Genomic DNA, 20,292 nt, shown 5'->3' with positions numbered 1-20,292 from the left:
ATTGCTCTCCCCTAGTATAGGCTCCATGGACCCAGGGTCTATTTCTGTACACACAGCATCTCAAAAAATGACAAAGCTGATGTTCTTAGACTTGTAGGTCTGGTGTTTAGGACATTTGCACTTGGAATTTCTCATGGTCTTATAAACAGATGTCACCCAAAAGCTGGACTGGGCGGAAAAATTGACTACCTGGAGGATCCTTCACATGGCAGCAAGCCTTAATTCCTCTCCACGTGGATCTCTCCTTGGGACCACTTCAATGTCCTCATGGCACAGGGGCAGCCCTCAGGGCAAGCAATCCACATGACAATAGCAAAAATTGCAACGCCTTTTATGATCTGACCTCTAAAGTCACATACTCACACTTCCACCATTCCACTGGCCATGGGAGACAGCATGGGAGGAGGCTGGTGTCAACCACAAACTGGCACTTGTCAAGAGCATCAGCCAGTGACCGAACAACAAAAACACAGGCATTTGCCATCTGCCTCTGCAGAGACTGAACCCTGTTCTGCCGCAGCTGACAACCTTCAACACACCTGAGGGAAATTCAGGGTAGAGAATGAGGCACTCTGTGCTTCAGGGAAATGGGTGGGACAGGTCTTTATACAGTTAGATATTTTCTAGATTCATGACCCTAATGCTTGCATCCCTTCATAATTAGAAAAGCTCCTTGTGACTAGCAGAAAACCTTCAATAAAGTAAGTGCTTGATTGCACTGAATTCCCCCTCCACCAAAATCTTCTATATTGACCTTGCCCCGCTACCTCTTTGGAGCAGTGTCTCAGAGCTCTCTGAGATGCTGTTTCCTGGGCTGCAGTCCTCATTTTGCCTCCAAATAAAACGTCACTCGCAACTCACACATTGTATATCTTTTTATTAGACACTGGAAAGTAGTGAGCACCAGGAAGGAGGCACGGATCATGGGGAACCACCATGGAGGTCGGTCACCACACTGCTGGTTATAGTCAGTTCACTATTGAAATAGCAGGCCTTTAAGGTAAGGCAAGCAAATATCCATCCATCTCATATTTGTACATATGACTTCAATATTTGTGTGTGTGTGTGTGTGCGTGCTCAGTCGTGACCCCATGGAGTGTAGCCCACCAAGTTCCTCCATCCATGGGATTTTCCAGGCAAGAACAATGGAGTGGGTTGCCATTTCCTTTTCCAGGGGATCTTCCCAACCCAGGGAGAGAACCTGCATTTCCTTGTCTTCCTGCACTGGCAGGCAGATTCCTTACTTAAAACACTTTAAAAGAAATAAAATTTTCTACTTTTCTATGGAGCCTGGAAAAAATACTTGAATTTCTTCTTAGTGAAAGAATTAGATGCAAAGAATCAAAATGACGACGGTTGTCTCTTTCATTTTCGGTTTAACAATAGGTTGCTGGTTCTGTTTTAGTATCTACTTAGTTGGGGATATGCAGCACTCACGCTCTTTGAAGTGTAGAAGTGAGATTAAAGGCCAAGTTCAAACGGAACCGGGAGTTCACACAGTATTTGAAGCAGGTCCCCAGACAGGATCTGCAGCCCATGTGTCTTTTGAGACAATGATATATGCAATTCTTACACCAAAAATGACCTCACTTGTTACCAGTTGATTTTTCAGGGGTCTGGAAACCACAGTATATTATTTTACCACCCAGGGTGAAATTAACAACAGACTATAGCCATGTGTAACCTTGATCTTCTCAGGGATCAAGGCCAAGGAAGGTAAATATAGTTGTGTGTGTGTTTTTTTTTTTTTTATGTTGCTGAAAACAAGAATTACCTGTCTGGATTTTTAAAATTCATAATAATTTTTCACAAGGTGATGTGAAGAATAGCTTCTCCTAATTATTTCAGATAAGACTCTTGCATTTTTAATATTGCTAATTCTATATGAATAAACTGATCAATCTATCAATAAATTAACCAAAACTACCTCGAAAAATGCTACTTAAAAAAAAAAAAAAGAAAAGCAAAGGATTGGGAAAGAGAAAATGGAGCCAAATCCATGATGTTAATAAGAGTAGTGAGTAAAAGTAGCAAGATTTAACTAGAATGGGAACCCCAAAAATCTGCTATGGAGAATTGATTTCAGAAGGTAAAACATAGACGATGTTTTTTTCATCTGCTGCCCCTTTTGACATTCAAAAGATAGAGCGTTCTTTCTAGAGAAACTATTTGCTTTCTAGCTCAAAGTTATAGAATGTCACTGCAACTTGTTATCTAAAACTTGACAGCTGATACACAGATTAGGGGGTGGGAGTAGTCACTCAGATCAGATCAGATCAGATCAGTCGCTCAGTCGTGTCCGACTCTTTGCGGCCCCATGAATCACAGCACGTCAGGCCTCCCTGTCCATCACCAACTCCCGGAGTTCACTGAGACTCACGTCCATTGAGTCACTCAGTTGTGTCCAACTCTTTGCAACCCCATGGACTGTAGCCCACTAGGCTCCCCTGTCCATGGAATTCTCCAGGCAAGAATACTAGAGTGAGTTGCCATTCCCTTCTCCAGGGGATCTTCCCAACCCAGGGATCAAACCGGGGTCTCCCAAATTGTGGGCAGATTCTTTACCATCTGAGCCACAAAACCACACAAATTAGGGGAAGCCACACCAAATGTCAGATACCCAGTTACAGAGAAGAGAGGAAAAACTTCAAACTCCACTTCACTTCAGGGCAGAAACTGACCCTTAAGTCATATTTACTTCATATTAGAAGAAAAACTCACTAGCACATTTTACGCTACCATGCATGAATCCCAGTGTAACAAAGGCATTCTAGAAAATTCTTTCTCCAGAAACTCAAAACAGCTGGTGCTAGATGGTTGAGAATGCAGGCAGCTAGCTAAAAGCTTGAGTGTATCAGCAGAGTAGCCAAGATCAGAGAGCTGAGAGAGGCAGCCAGAGAGCAGGGCTTTCTCAAGATCATTCTGGTTCAGCAGACGGACTCCTTTTTTACTCAGTTCAAAAAAGGAAGAGTTTCATTTTAGACTGAATCCAGGAATGTAATTCCAAGAGTCACCAATGAGAGTTCTCTCTGGAAAAGAAAACTGTTGCCTTCCTGATTTGATCTTTCTACAGCCCAGGCATGAAAAACCAACCTCTGCTGCTGTGTTAAAGCATCGGCAAGGGTAGTCACAGCTCCAACCAGCTCCATGTTACAAGGACCTTTCACAGGCACTCATGCCTCTGGTCTCTGGAGGTGTCATCGGAGACCGATCTTCAGCATCTCCACAATAAATGACACCGCTGTGAAGTAAAGCCTCTCTCTGGGGAGGCACTGTCACTTGAGTGCAATAGCCCATTAGCCTGGGGACACTTGCCTTCCACTGCTAGGTTCTGCTAACCCCAAAGTGCACACACAAGCTAATTCCCTTACACGGTAGACCGAGCAAAAGACACAGGCCTACACACTGACCAGCAGCTTCTGCAAAGAACAAACATGTATATTGTTTCCCATCACAATGGCAAATGCCAAACTCCTACTTCTGCCTTTTCAAAAAAAAAAGTGGGGGGAAGGGGGGACACCTTCTAAGGAAAACCTGCACTTACTTATTTTGCACGCATGAGAAAAGTCAGTATATACACTCATGCCACAACTATTTCACCCCAGATGTCCACAGCAATGGTTTCCCTAGCTTTCAGATCTGGAACTATCTCTTCTGACATAATTCTCTGGGTTCTTTTTCTTCTCAGCACAGCCCTTCTTTCAGCTCTTGTTGTTCATGAAAGAGATGGCATTTTCTTTCAGGATAAAGGTTATACTAGTCAAGGTTCTCCAGGGAAATGGAACCAACAGATAGCTGGAGAGTCAGAGAGAGAAAGAAGTGGGGGTAGGGGGAGACAAAATACATATAATATGTACCTCTATATAATATATTTACTATATAATATATTTACTGTTGTGGGGGGATATTTTAAGGAACTGGCTCATGCAGTCATGGATATTGGCAAATTCAAAATTTGTAGGGTAGGCCAGCAGGCTGGAGACTCAGGGAAGAGCCAGTGTTTCAGTTCAGGTCCAGAGGCAGTCTGATGGCACATTTCCTTCTTGCTGGAGGTCAGTCTTTTGTGTTGTTCATGCCTTCAACTGATGAAATGAGGCCCACCAACATTATGGAAGGCTTTACTCGAAGGCCACTGATTTAAATATAAATTTCAGCTAAAAACACCCTCAAGAAACATCCAGAATAATGCCTGATCACATATCCAGGCACCACTGACACATAAAATTAACCATCCCAAAGGGCAAAAAATATTTATAATTTGTTATAGATATGAACCATCAGTCTATTCAGCAATGATATGAGACAAGGCTAAGTCAAAAGTACTGAAAAGTTATATCTAAGTACAAATTTTTTTAAAGGCCCAAAAAGCATCTTAAATAATGTGGCGACAGACTAAGTTGTTTTATTTTTCATGGTATCAGTTGGGGAACTACAAATTCATAGCATGCTGTGGCTAGAACGGTCTTTAAAAATCAGCCTACCTGGCACTGGGCATCGATGAAGAAACCAAGGCAAGGTGGAGAATTCAATAAAATCTGAGAATGGGGTGGTACATGGCATAGTTGATGCAAAAGTGCAAACAGCTAAGAAACCAGATAAAACTCACACTGGAATGCCTTATGTGGAATGTTTCTAAGATCAAAATCACACTCCACTGTCTAAATATACAACTTCTGGGCAACACCAAGATAGAGAGAGAGAGACAGCTGAGCAGGGTGCTGGATGATTGGACCAAGCTGATCTGTTATCAAAAGCTGGCCTCTGTGTATCCAAAAGACAGACCATCCAGGCACGGATAACTAAGAGTTCAGTTACTGCCTTTATTTTGATAAGCTCCATGGGAAAATGAGGCTTTGGCCACCACCATGCCAACATCAGCAAAGACTGGCTAGTGGATCTGCGGTTTCTATGCTTCCCAGAGGGACCCTTAGTAATCTGTCTCTCATGGGGTGGGGGTGGGGGTGAGATTCATCAAATATTAGTGAGTTACTCTCCTTTCCTCCTCAGATAGATGCCAGCAGTGGGTCCCTTTAGTTCACGAGCATTTGCACAGGCCTTGAAAACAAGTTATTAAGATTCAGCACCATCATCAAAGGGGCCTTGGCAGAACCTAATCTCTGGGAGACAGCAAACTGGCCCAGAAGTGGGGCAGTGACCTTCAGTCACCTGCTGGCCTTGCTGCAATCTGATGCCTAAGAAACGGGGATTCAGTGCATCTTTGATGCCCAGTCAAGGCTTTGAAGCTGTGTCAAGACCGCAGGACAAAGGCAGCACTGTTTATGCAAATCTAGAAACAAAAGAAGCTAGACTCCAAAGCCATTAAAAGTAACATCAGAAATGCAATACCCAGGGGTGATTAGAGGCCCTGCACCAGTGTGAAACAGAATGCCTGAAAGTGAGGCTGGGCAGCACACCAAAACACACACTGGGAAGGAATCCTGAGTGGCCGCAGCCTGCCTGAATGTGCTTTGAGGCCTTGGTGCCCACAGTTCCTTAGCCAAGGGGCAGCCTCTGTGTGCCGCAGGAAGGAAGCCGGGCCACCACCGCTCCCCACCTGGGGCACACAGGCCAGTCCTGAGACGTTCCAGTGTGTGCTCTCAAGGCCAGCCCTCTTGCTGCCACGTCCCTTTGGCAGTTCAGTCATCATGTGGCACAGGCCTTCTGCAGGAGACAACACTTTTAGGGAACACCTTTGGGCACCGTACCCAACAGGGTGAACGCTGGTGGTAAAGAACCCGCCTGCCAATGCAGGAGACGTAAGAGGCGACGGCTCAGTCCCTGGGTCAGGAAGATCCCCTGGAAGAGGACATGGCAACTCACTCCAGTATTCTTGCCTGGATGATCTCAGGGACAGGGGAGCTTGGCGGGGCTACAGTTCACAGGATGGCAAAGAGTTGGACACAACTGAAGCAACTTTAACGCACACAACAGTGTGAAATAAAAATGAGCTTCCGAGAAAACTTAAGACTTTTTTTTTAGGCCACCCCCCAAAAGATCTAAAATTCAGCCGAGGGTCCAGGAAACATCAATCGTGCAGTGTCACATTTCATGAAAATTCTTTAGATTTCATTACTTCCATGAAGGGGCTTCCCAGGTGGCTCAGTAATAAAGAATACATCTGCCAACGCAGGAGACGAAAGAGACACAGGTTCAATCCCTGGGTCGGGAAGATCCCCGGGAGGAGGGCATGGCAACCCACTCCAGTATTCTTGCCTGGAGAAACCCATGGACAGAGGAGCCTGTTGGGCTACATTCCATAGAGTCACAAAGAGTCAGACAGAACTGAGTGACTGAGCACTTCCATGAAGGGACTACTGATGTCAGATCAGGAAGGGATCCCGGAGAACATCTGTCTCATCCAGGGATTCTTACGTTTGGCCACACAGTCCCATCCTCTGGGAAGTTTTCAAAATATGTCACTTGCCCTGATCCTATTGCAGAGATTCAGACCTAACTGATGCCTAGGTGGGGCCTAGGTATCAGTATTTTTTTTTTCTATATTTTAATCAAATGATTCTAATAAGCAGCCACATTTTAAAGCCACAGTTCTAGCACCTCTCTCTTTTGTTATGGAGGAGAAACTGAGGTCCAGAGAGAATAAGGGCTTGTTCAAAGTGACACAAGTGAACAGCACCTCCCTGTCCACTCACAGAAGTGAAGTGAAAGTCGCTCAGTCGTGTCCAACTCTTTGCAGCCCCATGGACTACACAGTCCATGGAATTCTCCAGGCCAGGATACTGAAGTGGGTAGCCGTTCCCTTCTTCAGGGGATCTTCCCAACTCAGGGATGGAGCCCACGCCTTCCACATTGCAGGCAGATTCTTTAAAAGCTGAGCCACCAAGGAAACCCACAAGGCAACATAAATTAGAAAACGAGGACATTTGCACACTGCAGCGGGCGGGGGAAATGGACGAGGCTGCTTTGGGCTGGAGGCCACGGTCCTGGAGGCCCCCAGTGCACTTGGCCTCACCTTCCTTCCCAGGTGATCATGATCTTCTTGGCGGGAGACACTGAGCTGTGGAATGCAGCTCACATTTCAGAGAAGGGGAAGGACTTGAAAAGAAAATGGGACACATACACTTGAGGACATTTACAGTATTACCTAAAGGACACGATATAACAAGGGTGTAAACAGTTGAGATTTAGCTACTGAGCTGTGATCGTCCCCAGAGAAGGCTGCCTGTGGGTGAGGTTGTAATAATGCTACTATACCAACCCTGAACATACCATTGTGCAGCAGTGACAAACTCAGAAAAACCTTTGGTATAGTGGACTCGAATAGCGTGAATTTCCAAAAAGTTCTATTTTGGTTTCATAACCAGTGCAGACACCAGGTTAGGAACTTGGTAATATCATAATATTAAGGCTGAACTTCAACTCAACTGGGCTTCCCTGGTGGCTCAGACAGTAAAGAAGTTGCCTGCAATGCAGGTGATCCGGGTTTAGTCTCTGCATAAGGAAGATTCCCTGGAAAAGGGTATGGCAATCCACTTCAGCATTCTTGCCTGGGAAATCCCATGGACAGAGGAAACTTTTAGGCTATAGTCCACGGGGTTGCAAAGAGTCAGACACAACTAGAGGACTAACACTTTTCACTTTTCAACTAAGCTTATTTAATAGACTGTTTATTCTTTTCACACATGACAGGAGGAGTTTTAATGGCATGCCAAAGAGAAAATCAAAGGTAAGAAAATTAAACACCAGCACAAAAGAAACAAGATAAGGGGATATGGATCCTGAAGTGGGTCACATGATTACCACTCAGTAGAAAGAAATGCACTGGTTTGATTTCCCTCTAGACTATTAAGAGATGTTCATCAGTAGACAGCTTTTCTTCTATAAACCTAAATACTTCATGAGCTCATGATGTGAGATAACTGAGCAAATAAGAGGGTTGGAGGGAGTGTCATTTTACATCAAGCCCCAATGCAAGGCTCTTCATATAATGGGCAATCTGAGGCACTCCCTTAAATTAAAAAAATTTTTTTTAAAATAGCCACTATTGGAAGGAGGAAGGACACATGTGCTTGACTCCATAAAAAATACAAATGATGCTGCCTGGCAGAGCCTCTTCTTCATAATCTTGTACATTACAATTTCTCTTAATAAGAAAGCCCCTTGGCCTTCTTGATTGCTTAAGCATCTGGAACCTGGGGTTTAGAAGATTCCAGCGAGTGCCAACTTTCCAAGCTTTGAAAATCCCATGGCCTGTACTTTGGATGCATATACAGCCCTCAGTCCCTCTATGAGGGCCCCCTTTTCTTCACAGGGCCCTCTAGGCACTCATCTCCCACAGTTCCCAGACCCAGAGGTGCATATAAATTACTTGTGCACATGTTTAAGATACAGATTCCAGGCCTGAGGCTGGGAAAGATTGAGGGCAAGAGGAGAAAGGGGTAACAGAGGATGAGATGGTTGGATGGCATCACTGACTCAATGGACATGAGTTTGAGCAAGCTCCAGGAGCTTGTGAAGGACAGGTGTGCTGCAGTTTATGAAATCGCAAAGAGTTGGATGCAACTTGGCGACTGAACACAGTGTCTAACAAGATTGAGGAAAGGCAGAGGGGAAGACTTGTGATTTTCTAAAATATTTTAGCATCCTGGCTGTTCTGAGCCTTACAGGCCAACTCTACAAAATCTATCTGAAATGCAAGACACGGTCTGACTGTCTGAATGCCCTTCCACCCCACCTGCTTCCAGCAGAGGGAATGCAGCCCTGGAAGAGCTGCATATAAGCTTACTGTTCGGCGGTGCAGCGATGACATGAAAAATCCTGATTCCACTTGGCAGCAACTTTCCACTATCTTGGCGGGTCTCAGCCATAATCACTGTGGTGTGTGGAGCTTGGACAAATTATGGGGCTGGCTGGAAACCAAGAGACGAAAAAGCAGTCCAGCAGTGCAGCAAGGGACTCTGTGTTGGAAATGCCATGGCTCCAAATGTCCATGACCATATTTCTCACGGATAGCCCAGAAATTTAAGTTCCACTGTTGGAAATTGTTGGAAATCCTGCTTTTCCCAAGACCCTGAAAAGTGGCAATTTCTCACCCAATATGACTTTTAGGGAGAATGTCAATCAACACACAACCACACATTCCTCTTTCTCACAGAATCATTTCTTACCCTGTAAGAACAGGAAAGTTGGACATGGTCCACTGCCCTCCCCACCTCCAAAATGTATACAATTGCTCTCAGAAAGCAAAGCAACTGGAGAGTAAGAGTTCTATTCTTTACTGTTTAAAATGTAGGCACTTTGCGCTACCTCCATGGTTTTCCTGGGATAGACTAATATCTGGGCTGCTCCAACTAAATACTACAGACTGGGTAGCTCATATACAACAGAAATTTATTTCTCATAGCTCTGGAAGCTGGAAGTTCAAGACGAGGATGGCAGCATGGTTGGGTTCTGGTGAAGGCCGTCTTCAGGGCTGTAGACTTCCTGTGGTGTCCTCACGTGGTGGAAGAGAGGAGGGAGGTCTCTGGAGACCCTGTACGACAGCAGTAATCCCATTCTTGCTTCACCCCCCATAACTGAAGCACCCCCCAAAATCCCTACCGCCTAACACACTCATCTCTAGGGGTTAGGGTTTCAACATATGAACTTTGTGGTCCATCCGGGAGTTGGTGATGGACAGGGAGGCCTGGCATGCTGTGATTCATGGGGTTGCAAAGAGTCAGACACGACTGAGCAACTGAACTGAACTGAACTGAACAGATGTTCAGATCATGGCAATGGCCAAAATGGGGAAAACTCCATTTAAGGAACTTCCTCTCTCTAGCCTGATATGTCCCTCAATAGACTTTGAAATGATCCAACCTAGGAGGTGGGAAGAATGCTTCCAACATAGCCCATTCATCCCTTAAACTAAGTACTCAGGAGACTGCTTCATCAGGGCAGCCTGCCCCCCACCCCCGGCCACAGCCTTCTGCCGTCTTCTTAGGGGTGTGCAGCCTAGGATCATTACTTACGATATCATTTATATTTTTTGAAATGTACATCTTCTAAGTGGTTTTGAAACATTAATCAAAAATGTTGGGGCAAAGGAGATTACTTTGCGTTATGTTTGCCGAGGAACAAAATCTCATCAGCTAAGCCAGTTAAGTCAGGGGGGGAGGCATCAGCTTGCCGAACCTGACAAACAACTAAAATAATTACAATTACTGCCTCAATTAAATGAGATGTGTTATAAAATCATAAATTTAGCCTTGGCAGGATGTCGTGAAGCCATTATGGGAAGTCTGAGTCTGACAGGATTTCTGTACAGTGCTCCTAGAGAGGAAAAGAAATGCCCTCCAGCCAAATCTAAGGTTTAATTCATGCAAGAGACTTGGCTAATGTCACCGACCACAAATGCTCTGTTTTCATGGCTCTGAATGGCAGCAAGTTCCAGGGAATTAATTACAGCCACTCCTATTTATATTCTGCATGGCTTTTCAATTACCACCTATAACAAGATGCTTTTTTACCTTTATGAACATTCACACACAGCATTCCAACCATGGGAATGGAGAGCCGAGGGAAAAGTAATGCAGTTCTGATCATTTTACCACTGGGTCACTCTCTGGCAGCTTGCCAAGCCTTCTGGTTCTAGAAAGCACTCACTACTTGAGCCCTAGGCATCCTGAGAAGCCTGAGCAGAGAGCAGCGGTCACCACCCAATTGCCTACAGGGGTCAGGCAAGCGACATTCGAGAGTCGGACAGCAGGAGCCAATCGCAAGTGCATACAGCGTGGGCCTGATGGGGACATGACTGCCTGGACAAAGTCCAGGGGACAGGGGCTAGCCAGCCCCACAGTTGTTGCTGTGTACAATTTTCAGGGGGATTCCCCAGGGGTCCAGTGGCTAGGACTCTGCGATTCCACTGCAGGGGGCACAGGTTCGAACCCTGGTCAGGGAACTAGGATCCTGCATGCCATGTGGGGCAGCCAGAAAAATAAAAATATAAAAAACAAATTTAAAAAATTAAATAAAAGAGAAACAATCAGGAAAGAAAATGCTTGAAAAAATTAAGCGTTAGTCGCTCAAATGTGTCCGATTCTTGCAGTCCAGTGGACTGTAGCCCACCAGGCTCCTCTGTCCATGGGATTCTCTAGGCAAGAATACGGGAGTGGGTTGCCATTTCCTTCTCCAGGGGATCTTCTCGACCCAGGGATTGAACCAGGGTCTCCCACATTTCAGGCAGATTCTTCACCATCTGGGCCACCTACGAGGACTCTAACAGATTTAACTTAAAAAAAAAATCAGCAATTTGATATGCTGAGAACATAAATGCAATTAAATGAACAAGTCACTCCTTTGAGAATAAAAATGTCAAGACATATACAGTATACACATTTTGTAAGTCCTGATGAAGAATAGCCATGATTTAAACACTTACAGTGCAACCTCTTCATGGTAACTGGTAACCTCAGATGGCAACTGGTGAATAGAACTAACAACCAGGCTATGGGCTGATCATTTTCTCTCAAATTTTAACTCGACTGTATATTGTTACATGATTTGAAGAAATGTGCAGAACTGAGCCTTATAATAGTTCTACTATACTCTCTAGATAAGCCTTATAATGGACCTACTATAGTATGTCTTAGACTTGAAGACAGTGCCTCACAATCATAGGACCCATGAGTACATGTAAGTCCTGGGAAAAGGACTGAGGCACAACCAATAGCCTTTCTGATTACAAAGCTTTCATTGTTCATTCCTCTGACCACCGAGACAGTCAACGGAGAGGGACACAGGGAGCGTGCTTATATACCTGGAGTCGCAAAGAAACTCAGCAATAGAATCATAGGGAGAACCGAGTTGAAGACAGATACGTGAAACCAAACCCTGCTTAGAAAAACTGCATGTTCCTTTAAACCAGGAGCAATACTGGTTATAAACCACTCAGCATTATAAAATACTCAACCACTGAGCAACAAAGGGTTTAAAAATCTAGAAATCTGTTATTGCACCCCAACATTTATTCATTATATAATATACTGGGGGAGCATCCCTTAACTACCCTGTGCTTTGGTTTCTGCACCTGTGGAAGTCAATTAATAAAAGAGATCCAGGACAATTTAGGCATCCATTTTAACTCTGCAAGCAATTTGTCTGAACTCGAGCAAAAGGATAGGTGACTTCAGTTTTTACCCAAAGGAAACATGTAATTCTGAGGTCCAATCCTGTTTTGAAATTGTAGGATGGGAGGCGGATTCATAGTTTTCTCCAACTACTTGGAAGAAAGTTGAGTTTATGTGTCAATCAAATCCAAGACCACTAATTAAAAAGGCTGAAAAGCTGACCCTCTGTCTTACCAAAAATGCTGCCATCACCATGCATATGAATAATGCTGTCGTATTCATTTGTCACTAAAAATCCTTGATACATTTTTCTGTTGCTAAATAGCTGAGATCCTGGGAAGTGACTTGTATATTTATGTCCAACACATATATTTCATCTCATTCTATTCCTATAAAATCTACCAACACAGAACAGAGTTTAGTAACTATAAAGTGCCTAAGCCAACTGATGAAATTAACAAGACAGCGGAAGGAAACCACTGAGTCCTCGTGTCACTCAAGCAGAAGGGGCCATTCTTCTTTGAAAGAAACACTGGCACTCTTATCTTCCTAAGTTGGGTCAACTGTCAGAAGCAAAAACTAGAACTAATTGGTCCTTTCTTGATCTTAAATAGACCGTCTGTACTCAGTCTGAGACATTAACTGCCTGAATCGCATCCTGGCTCCACCCTGCACTAGCCTTGTGAGCCCAGACAAGTTTTTTAAATTCTCTGTGCCTCAGTCTCCTCCTGCGTAAAGTGAAGACATTGATGGCACTTCTCACCTGGGCTTTGCTGTCAGGAGTAAGTCAGTTATCATACCAAAGTGTTTAGACAGCCCTTCCATACATGTTCATTTCCATTATGCTGATAATTTTTGTTGTAAGGAAGGAAATAAAGAGAGCTTGAACATATTTTCTTCTTTAAATTTTTCATTTTAAAATTTTAAAAAGAGAAAGGAAGAGAAATATAATGGCAATGAGACCAAAAGGAAAAGACATATAGGAAATAGCAACTATTATCTATTTAGTAGCATATGTATAAAAAACATTGTATCACATTATCTCCTTTGCTTGTTACAATAACTCTTTGCAAACACGCTGCTGCTGCTGCTAAGGGGCTTCAGTGAACATGCTAAGTTGCTTCAATCAAGTCTGACTCTTTGTGACCCTATGGACAGTAGCCAGCCAGGTTCCTCCGTCCATGGGATTCTCCAGGCAAGAATACTGGAGTGGGTAGGCATTCTCTTCTCCAGGGGATCTTCCCAACCCAGGGATCGAACACTTGTCGCCTACATCTCTGGCATTAGCAGGTGTGTTCTTTACCACTAGTGCCACCAGGGAAGCCCAATAACTCTTTGAGGTATGTATAATTATTAGTCATTTCCAGATGAGGCAGCTAGGCTTAGAGCTGCACTGGTGTTCCCATGAGCATACAGGAGATTTGAGCCCTAGTCTATCTGACTCTAATTTTCATACTCTCCCCTCCAAACTAAACTACCAGGCTTGGAGGACAAAGAGGGGAGGAGGCAAGGGTAAGGTGAGGAACATAAAATAATGGATAGAAGTGGACTCAAGTACCATATGTGTTTTCAGCCATGAGCTGAAACTTCCATCTAGAAGTAAAACAAAAACACTTAATGTCAAGATGGTAATGATAAAATATGACATCATTCTCACTGCTGATGCACACTAGCATTAGTAGTAGTTTGGAACACTTTATAAACCACACTTATATTTGTATATCAAGTTAAACATTCAACAAAATGCTACTGGTTGGGCATTAAAATGTAGATATAAATCCAAGCTAATCCCCAAACGCTGCACAGATAAAACTGTGCGAAACATCAGGCTCAGCACCCTGCACAAGTAGAAGTTTGTCACGTCAGTGTTCATGCCAACAGAAACATCTCTTTATTTAAAAGCCATATGATGGTTTCCAAGTTAGCATACATATTACTTTTCAAAACTCTACCAAATGAAATGCCCAAATTGTTCTGTAATTACACGATGGTCACTGCCTTGTGACTGCACGGACTGTGAATCCCAACTGTCTTCCCACAGGGAGCAGCAGGCTCTCCAAAACACAAGCTAACGTATCTTTTGGGTCCAATGTCTTTCCTTGGGCCCAGCTCCATTTTTCATCATCATATTACTGGGCACTGTCCCCCTTAATCATAGGTTTGGGAAGCGGGGGATGAGGTCAGCCTTCCCTCTACTGCTAAGGCCACTATTCATGGCTCCACTGAATAGAAGAGAACCCACTCAAGTGCACTGCCGCAGGTCACAATGTTGACCAGTTCCCGTCATCTCAGCAGCGCAGGTTTTAATTAGAACACAAGGATTATCTTAGTTCCTTATCACCCAATTGTGATAGCCGAACGAAAACAGTTTGGTGGGGTTTTGAGATCAGACAGGTAAATGATGTGACAAGTTCTCCCTTTTGCTGGTACAAAGTATCTCTAAAATATAAACTTTCTTTAACTCAGTTGAATACAAATAAACTTGATGCTGAGATAACTGCACTCATCCTCTGAAGAGGTTTTCAGGTCAATTTGTTGGTACTCAGTGCAGATCTGGTCCAGAACTTTAGCTGAGGGAAAAACATCACACTACTGGGAAATCTGAATGTGATCATTGAACCAGGCTCTTAATTACTCATACAGGAAAGAAATCTCATCAGATACTCCTCCCACCATTGTTAAAGGTAAGCAGAAGAATAAGAGTGAGTCTGCATAGAGTTACTAAAATAAGATGAAATCGAAGCTGGCAACCCCGTCCCTACACTCAACATGGTTCTGTTTTATAAAGTTCTGGCCATTTTTGACACTGCCTATTTTTGACATCAGCATGTGTTGGCTCTGCAGAGTGGGTACTAGTCAATTTGCCATCTCAGAATGTTGAGTAGAGTGTGGGACTGGAGTAAGTAACTAGTAGAAGAACCTCAAAGCTGCAGCATCCTAAACCGAGTTACTGCCTCTCCTGGAGGGTTATAACCCATCACCTTCCCAGTCAAATAATCTTTAGCGCTAGTCATGAAGTCAGCAGCTCCAGAGTACAATGCAATGAGTTTGGAGATTTGCAAAACTTAGACCTGCCACTCACTTTATCTCTCCTGACAGGAAGCTCTGGTTAATGTCCCAGTGCCTTTTTCTGGAACCCCTCCTTCTTCCCAGGTTTTTTGTGGATTCCTATTTGTCCTTCAAAACTGAACTCAAACTGTCGACTATCCTACAAAAACCAATCTTCCATGACCACACAACTGCCCTAATCTGATTTAGAACTCTTTTGTCACTCTTCCAATAGCTACAAATGCCACTCAGATCACCTTACACAGCCTAGTTTAAAAAAAAACACAAAACACATATTTATCTATGAGAAGCCATATCTTATTCAACCTTTTCCCACCTGAACAGGGCGTAATGCTTGGTTCTCACAAAAGCAGGTGATTAGGAGCCCAAACTTACATGCTTGCACAACCTCTTTGTCCCTCGGTTTTCTCTTCTGTAAAAAGGTATAATAATAAGACATGCCTGACGGGGTTATTGTGGAAATGAAACCAGAAAATGAATTGTAAAGTGCTCAGAACTGTGAGCTCTTATTATTAAATATCTGTGAAATTAACAAGCCAATATAATCTTTACTAAGTTAGTTACTTAAGACACAATATCTTCTATGAAATGGAGGTAATCTTATTTCTCCATAGGATGGTAGCAAACGTCAAAGGAGATAACACAGCTGGTACTTTTTTAAAGCTGTAAAGGACTATTTAAAAACTGGCATTTTATTATTTTTACTTAATAAATTATATAACAGTCTAAGCCAGAACTCAAAGAAGAGTCTTCAGTGGCTGGCTAATGCAGGGGTTGCCCAAGGCCTTACCCAAGCTATGGGTTTCTTCCTTAACTTTCCAACATTGACCATAAAGGTACAGTCCCATAAACCACGAACAAGGGTAAGGGAAAAGAGATCCCTAAGGTCTATGCAGAACTGGAATGCTCTTTATCTAAAGAGAACACCAACATCCATAGAATCTGGAACATCCAGGGAACTGAGGATGTACAATCACTGCTCAATGATTATGATCATATCATACAATCTATGGAATTCAAGAGCCAGAAAAAATTTCTGAAATCACTTATTCTAATTCCCTTATTTTACTGATGAGGAAACTGATATCTGTGACTCCCAAGCAACTGGCCCCAAACCAAGGTCAAGCTAGTAACAAACAAAACAAGTCTCTTAATATGTAGCTTATAGGTTTATATACATTTTGCTTACATTGTGTTCCCTTTATCTTTTTGGAGGTGGTCTTTAGAAACAAACTAGGGTTAAAATTCCCATTTTAATCATTTATTAATTCTGTGAGTAAGTTACTAAACTGATCCAAGTCTCAGTTTCTTTGTTGTAAAATAAGGATCATAGTATCTCTCTTTTTTAATTTAATTTTATTTTTTAACTTTACAATATTGTATTGGTTTTGCCATATATCGAAATGAATCCGCCACAGATATCTCTTAAAAGTTTGCATGCGTGTGTGCTCAGTCACTCAGTCGTGTCTGACACCCTGCGACCCCACAGACTGTAGCCCTCCAGGCTCCTCTGTTTGTGGAATTTTCCAGGCAAGAATACTAGAGTGGGTTGCCAGTTCCTACTCCAGGGGATCTTCCTAACCCAGGGATTGAACCTGCATCTCTTGCATCTCCTGCACTCCCAGGTGGATTCTTTACCACTGTGCCAAGTTTACTATATGATAAAAGGGGTAATGTCTGTACATTGGATAGCAAAACCTGTGTCTCATACTCACTTCTGCACTCACTCATTTCCTAGTAACTATTGGGATGTTCTTCAAAATTAAACAATGCATAAAGACAGGCCACACTGTAAAGCATCTCTTTTGAAGAAAGCATCTGAGAACTGACACTTGCAAAAATTTTCTTTTGGTACTGAAATGGTTAAAAAAAAAATCATCTGGTTTAAAACCTGGCTGCACCAATGTTCCCACTTTCCACATAACATGCCCTCCTGCGTGGCAGCCGGCACGTATAACGGGGTATATAGTAAGGCAGTGTATAGCACAGTGAGGTACTATATCTCATGTTTGCTTTCTCACCTCTGCACTTTGCCCACCAGGTACCCTTAGGCTGCCAGTTCCAGCTACTGCTTTATCCTTTCTTCTCCCTTTCTGCCCCACCAAGGCTTTAAGGATATCTTGTCTGTGGACAGCTCCCTTCATCAACACAAGACAGAAATCGTTCCCCAGTGACCAGGGCTCTATCTTCCTCGGAAGACCAAAGGCCTCTTGTCCATGTATCTGGTGGCTTATCTTCTCTGGTCAGGGTCCACCTCTTCCTCCACAGGCCCCTGAGCGGCTCACCTGGCCACCAAATTCTCACCCTCCGATACCTGCTTTTATACAAAGATGTGGGGGCAGGACCAACTTCTAAAGTTGAGATGGGCAGCCACCCCCACTGATGCCCTGACCCTCCCCGCAGCAAGCACCGGGACCAGGCCCGGGTCTCTATTCTAAGAGCATCAAATCTTAGCTGTTTGCCTTCCTGAGGCTGCTCAGTCCCCAGGAATCAGTACCCCAAGGCTCCCGGCGATGTTTGCATCTGCGGCCGCTTTGGGCCCAGGCAGGATGCGGGAACTGGACAGCTTGGAGCGCTCAGACGAGACAGCATCCACGGTGGTGGCGTGGTTAGAACGCAGCGGGCTCCACCTAGCCTTAATCTCTGGATCCTGACCCCCTCTCCCCCTTCCCCTCACACCCGGGGAGAACCCGGAGCCACTTTTCCAGCCTCTGAGATGAAAGCCTGGCACCTGGAAGCCAGGGCGGCGCACCCCAGCCACTCCGGAGTACCCCGTTGCCAGCCACAGTGACGGACCACGTCGCGTCCCAAGGAGCCGGCGGCGACGACGGGCACCTTTATTCCCTTGCTCCCGGACGAGGAATGAGAGGTGGGGAAAAAAGGAATCTTCGCGAGTGCAAAGGCGGAGAAGCTAGCACTTTTGCGGCGTCTCCCCAGCCCTATCTGGGAGAGGCACGAGGTCACCCCATTCGTACTGTCCCCGGGGGAGCTCCGGGCGGGCTGCTTATCCCCAGTAGCACCCGTGGCGCACACAGACGCGCGCGTCCTTCCCGACCGCAACCGCTGATCCGGCCAGGACCCGGGCAGGCAGCGAGGGGTGTGCGCACCATGTCTCCCGCGAGTCCTGAGCGGCCCCCTGGCCCCCCGGCCCCCCAGCCCGGCGCGGCCGGCTCACCAGATGGCCATCCTGCTCTTGGGGTAATCCAGGCGCTCCAGGCAGCCGAGGAAGTGAGGCAGCGTGTGCGCAGCGTTGCGCGCGAGGACGACCACCAGCACCGTGGGTCTCTGCAGGGGCGACTCGGGGAAAACCACCACCTCCTCTTCGTCGTCCTCGGAGTCCGCCTCGGCGGCGAAGCGCGCTCGGCAGCCGCCGCGCAGCAGAACCCAGGAGAGGAGCAGCAGCGCCCAGGCCAGGGGGGCGGCGGGGCGCGCGGCCATGTTCAGGACCGTGGCGGGCGGCGGGACTACCCGGCGCGGATGCCCGAGGCCGGCGGCGAGGGGCGGAGGGGAGGCGGCTGGCGCGCGCGCACTGGCACGGCCTCGGCCGCCGGGACCCTCCCGCTGCAGCCGCCGCCGCACCGCCCAGGCCCCGCCGCGGGCGCTCCGGAGTACCTGCGGCCGCCGGCGCTCGCCTGGGCTCCGGCTCGCAGACAGTCGTGTCGGTGCGGCTGTTTGTCCCGAGTCCGGCGGAAAGTTCCTCTAGTTCAGGTTCAGCTTGTACTGAGGTCTGTGGCTTTCCCCAGGGCTGTGAGGTGTGGCCGTGTCTGCCAATGGGCGTGTGAATGAGTGTGTGTGTGTTTGTGCGCGCGCGCGCGCGAGCGAGCGTGTGTACATAACGGTACAACTCCAAGAAAATTTATTCTGCTTTTGCAAACCGCAGTCTAAAGTCCTTCACAGTGATGCAATGTATCCAGTTTTTCATAATGCACCTATTGACTAAATGGGTAGAGTTCTAAAATAGAAAGTCACCCAGTGATTCATTACTATGATAAACAGGTTTTTTTTTTTTTTTTAACTTCCACGAAGGCAGAATATTTGTATTTCCTCACCCTCAACTGCTCTTTAAATTCATTTTTGACTGAGTAGTCTCCCCAATAAGATCTAGCTGGAAGACCTGAAGAATTTTAGAGCCAGATCGAACTCTTCAAATTAAAGGAAAGCTCTTCATGGGGCATGTCCTCTACCTGACAACTCAGGGTCCTGAACTTCCTGAAAGGATGGTGGGTTAAGGACCAGATTCACTTCAGATGGTTTTCTTTTTCCTTAATGACCCAAACTGATAAATTGTAACAGACAGGGAAAATCTGTACATGCTGGAAGAGAAGGGAGAATAAGGAAGAAAGAAGGAAGGGTAGAAGAAGAATGCAGTTAGCAGGTAAAGTGAAAATGCTAGGAAATATACCATCAAAGGATATTTAATTTTGAACACAATGGAGGAAAGCTAGTAAAGAAGTTCTTTGCTGCTAAGTCACTTCAGTCGTGTCTGACTCTGTGTGACCCCATAGATGGCAGAAGTTCTTTACTAGATTTCTTTTTTGTGTGGAATTCTTTTTTTGGAAGTTCTTTGTGTGTGGAAGTTGGAGGTAAATTTTTGTCTCACATGTGTCACTTATTTGTGTGACCTTGGAGGCTTGACCTCTCTGGACATCAATTTCTTCCTATGTAAAAGCCTTTTAAGTTCCTGCCTTATTTTCTCATTCAACAACCATTTATGAAATTACTAAATGTCAATCATTCGGGTGCTGAGTGTTTGAATCCTTCTTCTCCAGAGAAAGGGGCAGAAGGTGGTGAATCCTTCTCCAGAGAAAGGGGCAAAAGGTGTCCTGCCCTTTTTATCTGGCTGGGTCAAAGTTGGAGGAGGGAGTCTTGGCTGAATCAACAGGGCTAGTTTTTCCTGCACCAAAATACCTTTTGGGGGGCTTCCCAGGTGGCTCAGTAGTTGAGAATCTACCGGCCAATGCTTGCCAATTGCAGGAGGCATGGGTTCAATCCTGGGTCAAGAAGATCTCCTGGAGAAGGAAATGGCAACCCACTCCAGTATTCTTACGTGGGAAATCCCATGGACAGAAGAGCTTGGTGTGCTACAATCCATGGGGTTGCAAAGAGTAGGACATGACTGAGCATGCATACACATTGTTTTTTTCACTACTTGGAT

The 20,292-nt window shown here is 45.1% G+C and overlaps 1 protein-coding gene across 1 annotated transcript in view; it reads right to left on the bottom strand.

Annotated features, from left to right (window-relative positions):
• Positions 1-18,937, bottom strand: part of COLGALT2 (collagen beta(1-O)galactosyltransferase 2) — a 121,345-nt gene extending 102,408 nt beyond the window's left edge. Inside the window, exon 1 of the mRNA XM_006048652.4 lies at positions 18,313-18,937. Within this exon, the coding sequence (XP_006048714.2) occupies positions 18,313-18,575 (263 nt within the window). The 5' untranslated portion in view covers positions 18,576-18,937. The remainder of the gene's footprint in view (positions 1-18,312) is intronic.
• Positions 18,938-20,292: the final 1,355 nt, after the last annotated feature.

This window comes from Bubalus bubalis, chromosome 5 (assembly GCF_019923935.1).
Source record: "Bubalus bubalis isolate 160015118507 breed Murrah chromosome 5, NDDB_SH_1, whole genome shotgun sequence".
Lineage (NCBI taxonomy): Eukaryota > Metazoa > Chordata > Mammalia > Artiodactyla > Bovidae > Bubalus > Bubalus bubalis.
This window is presented reverse-complemented; position numbering and strand designations above follow the sequence as displayed.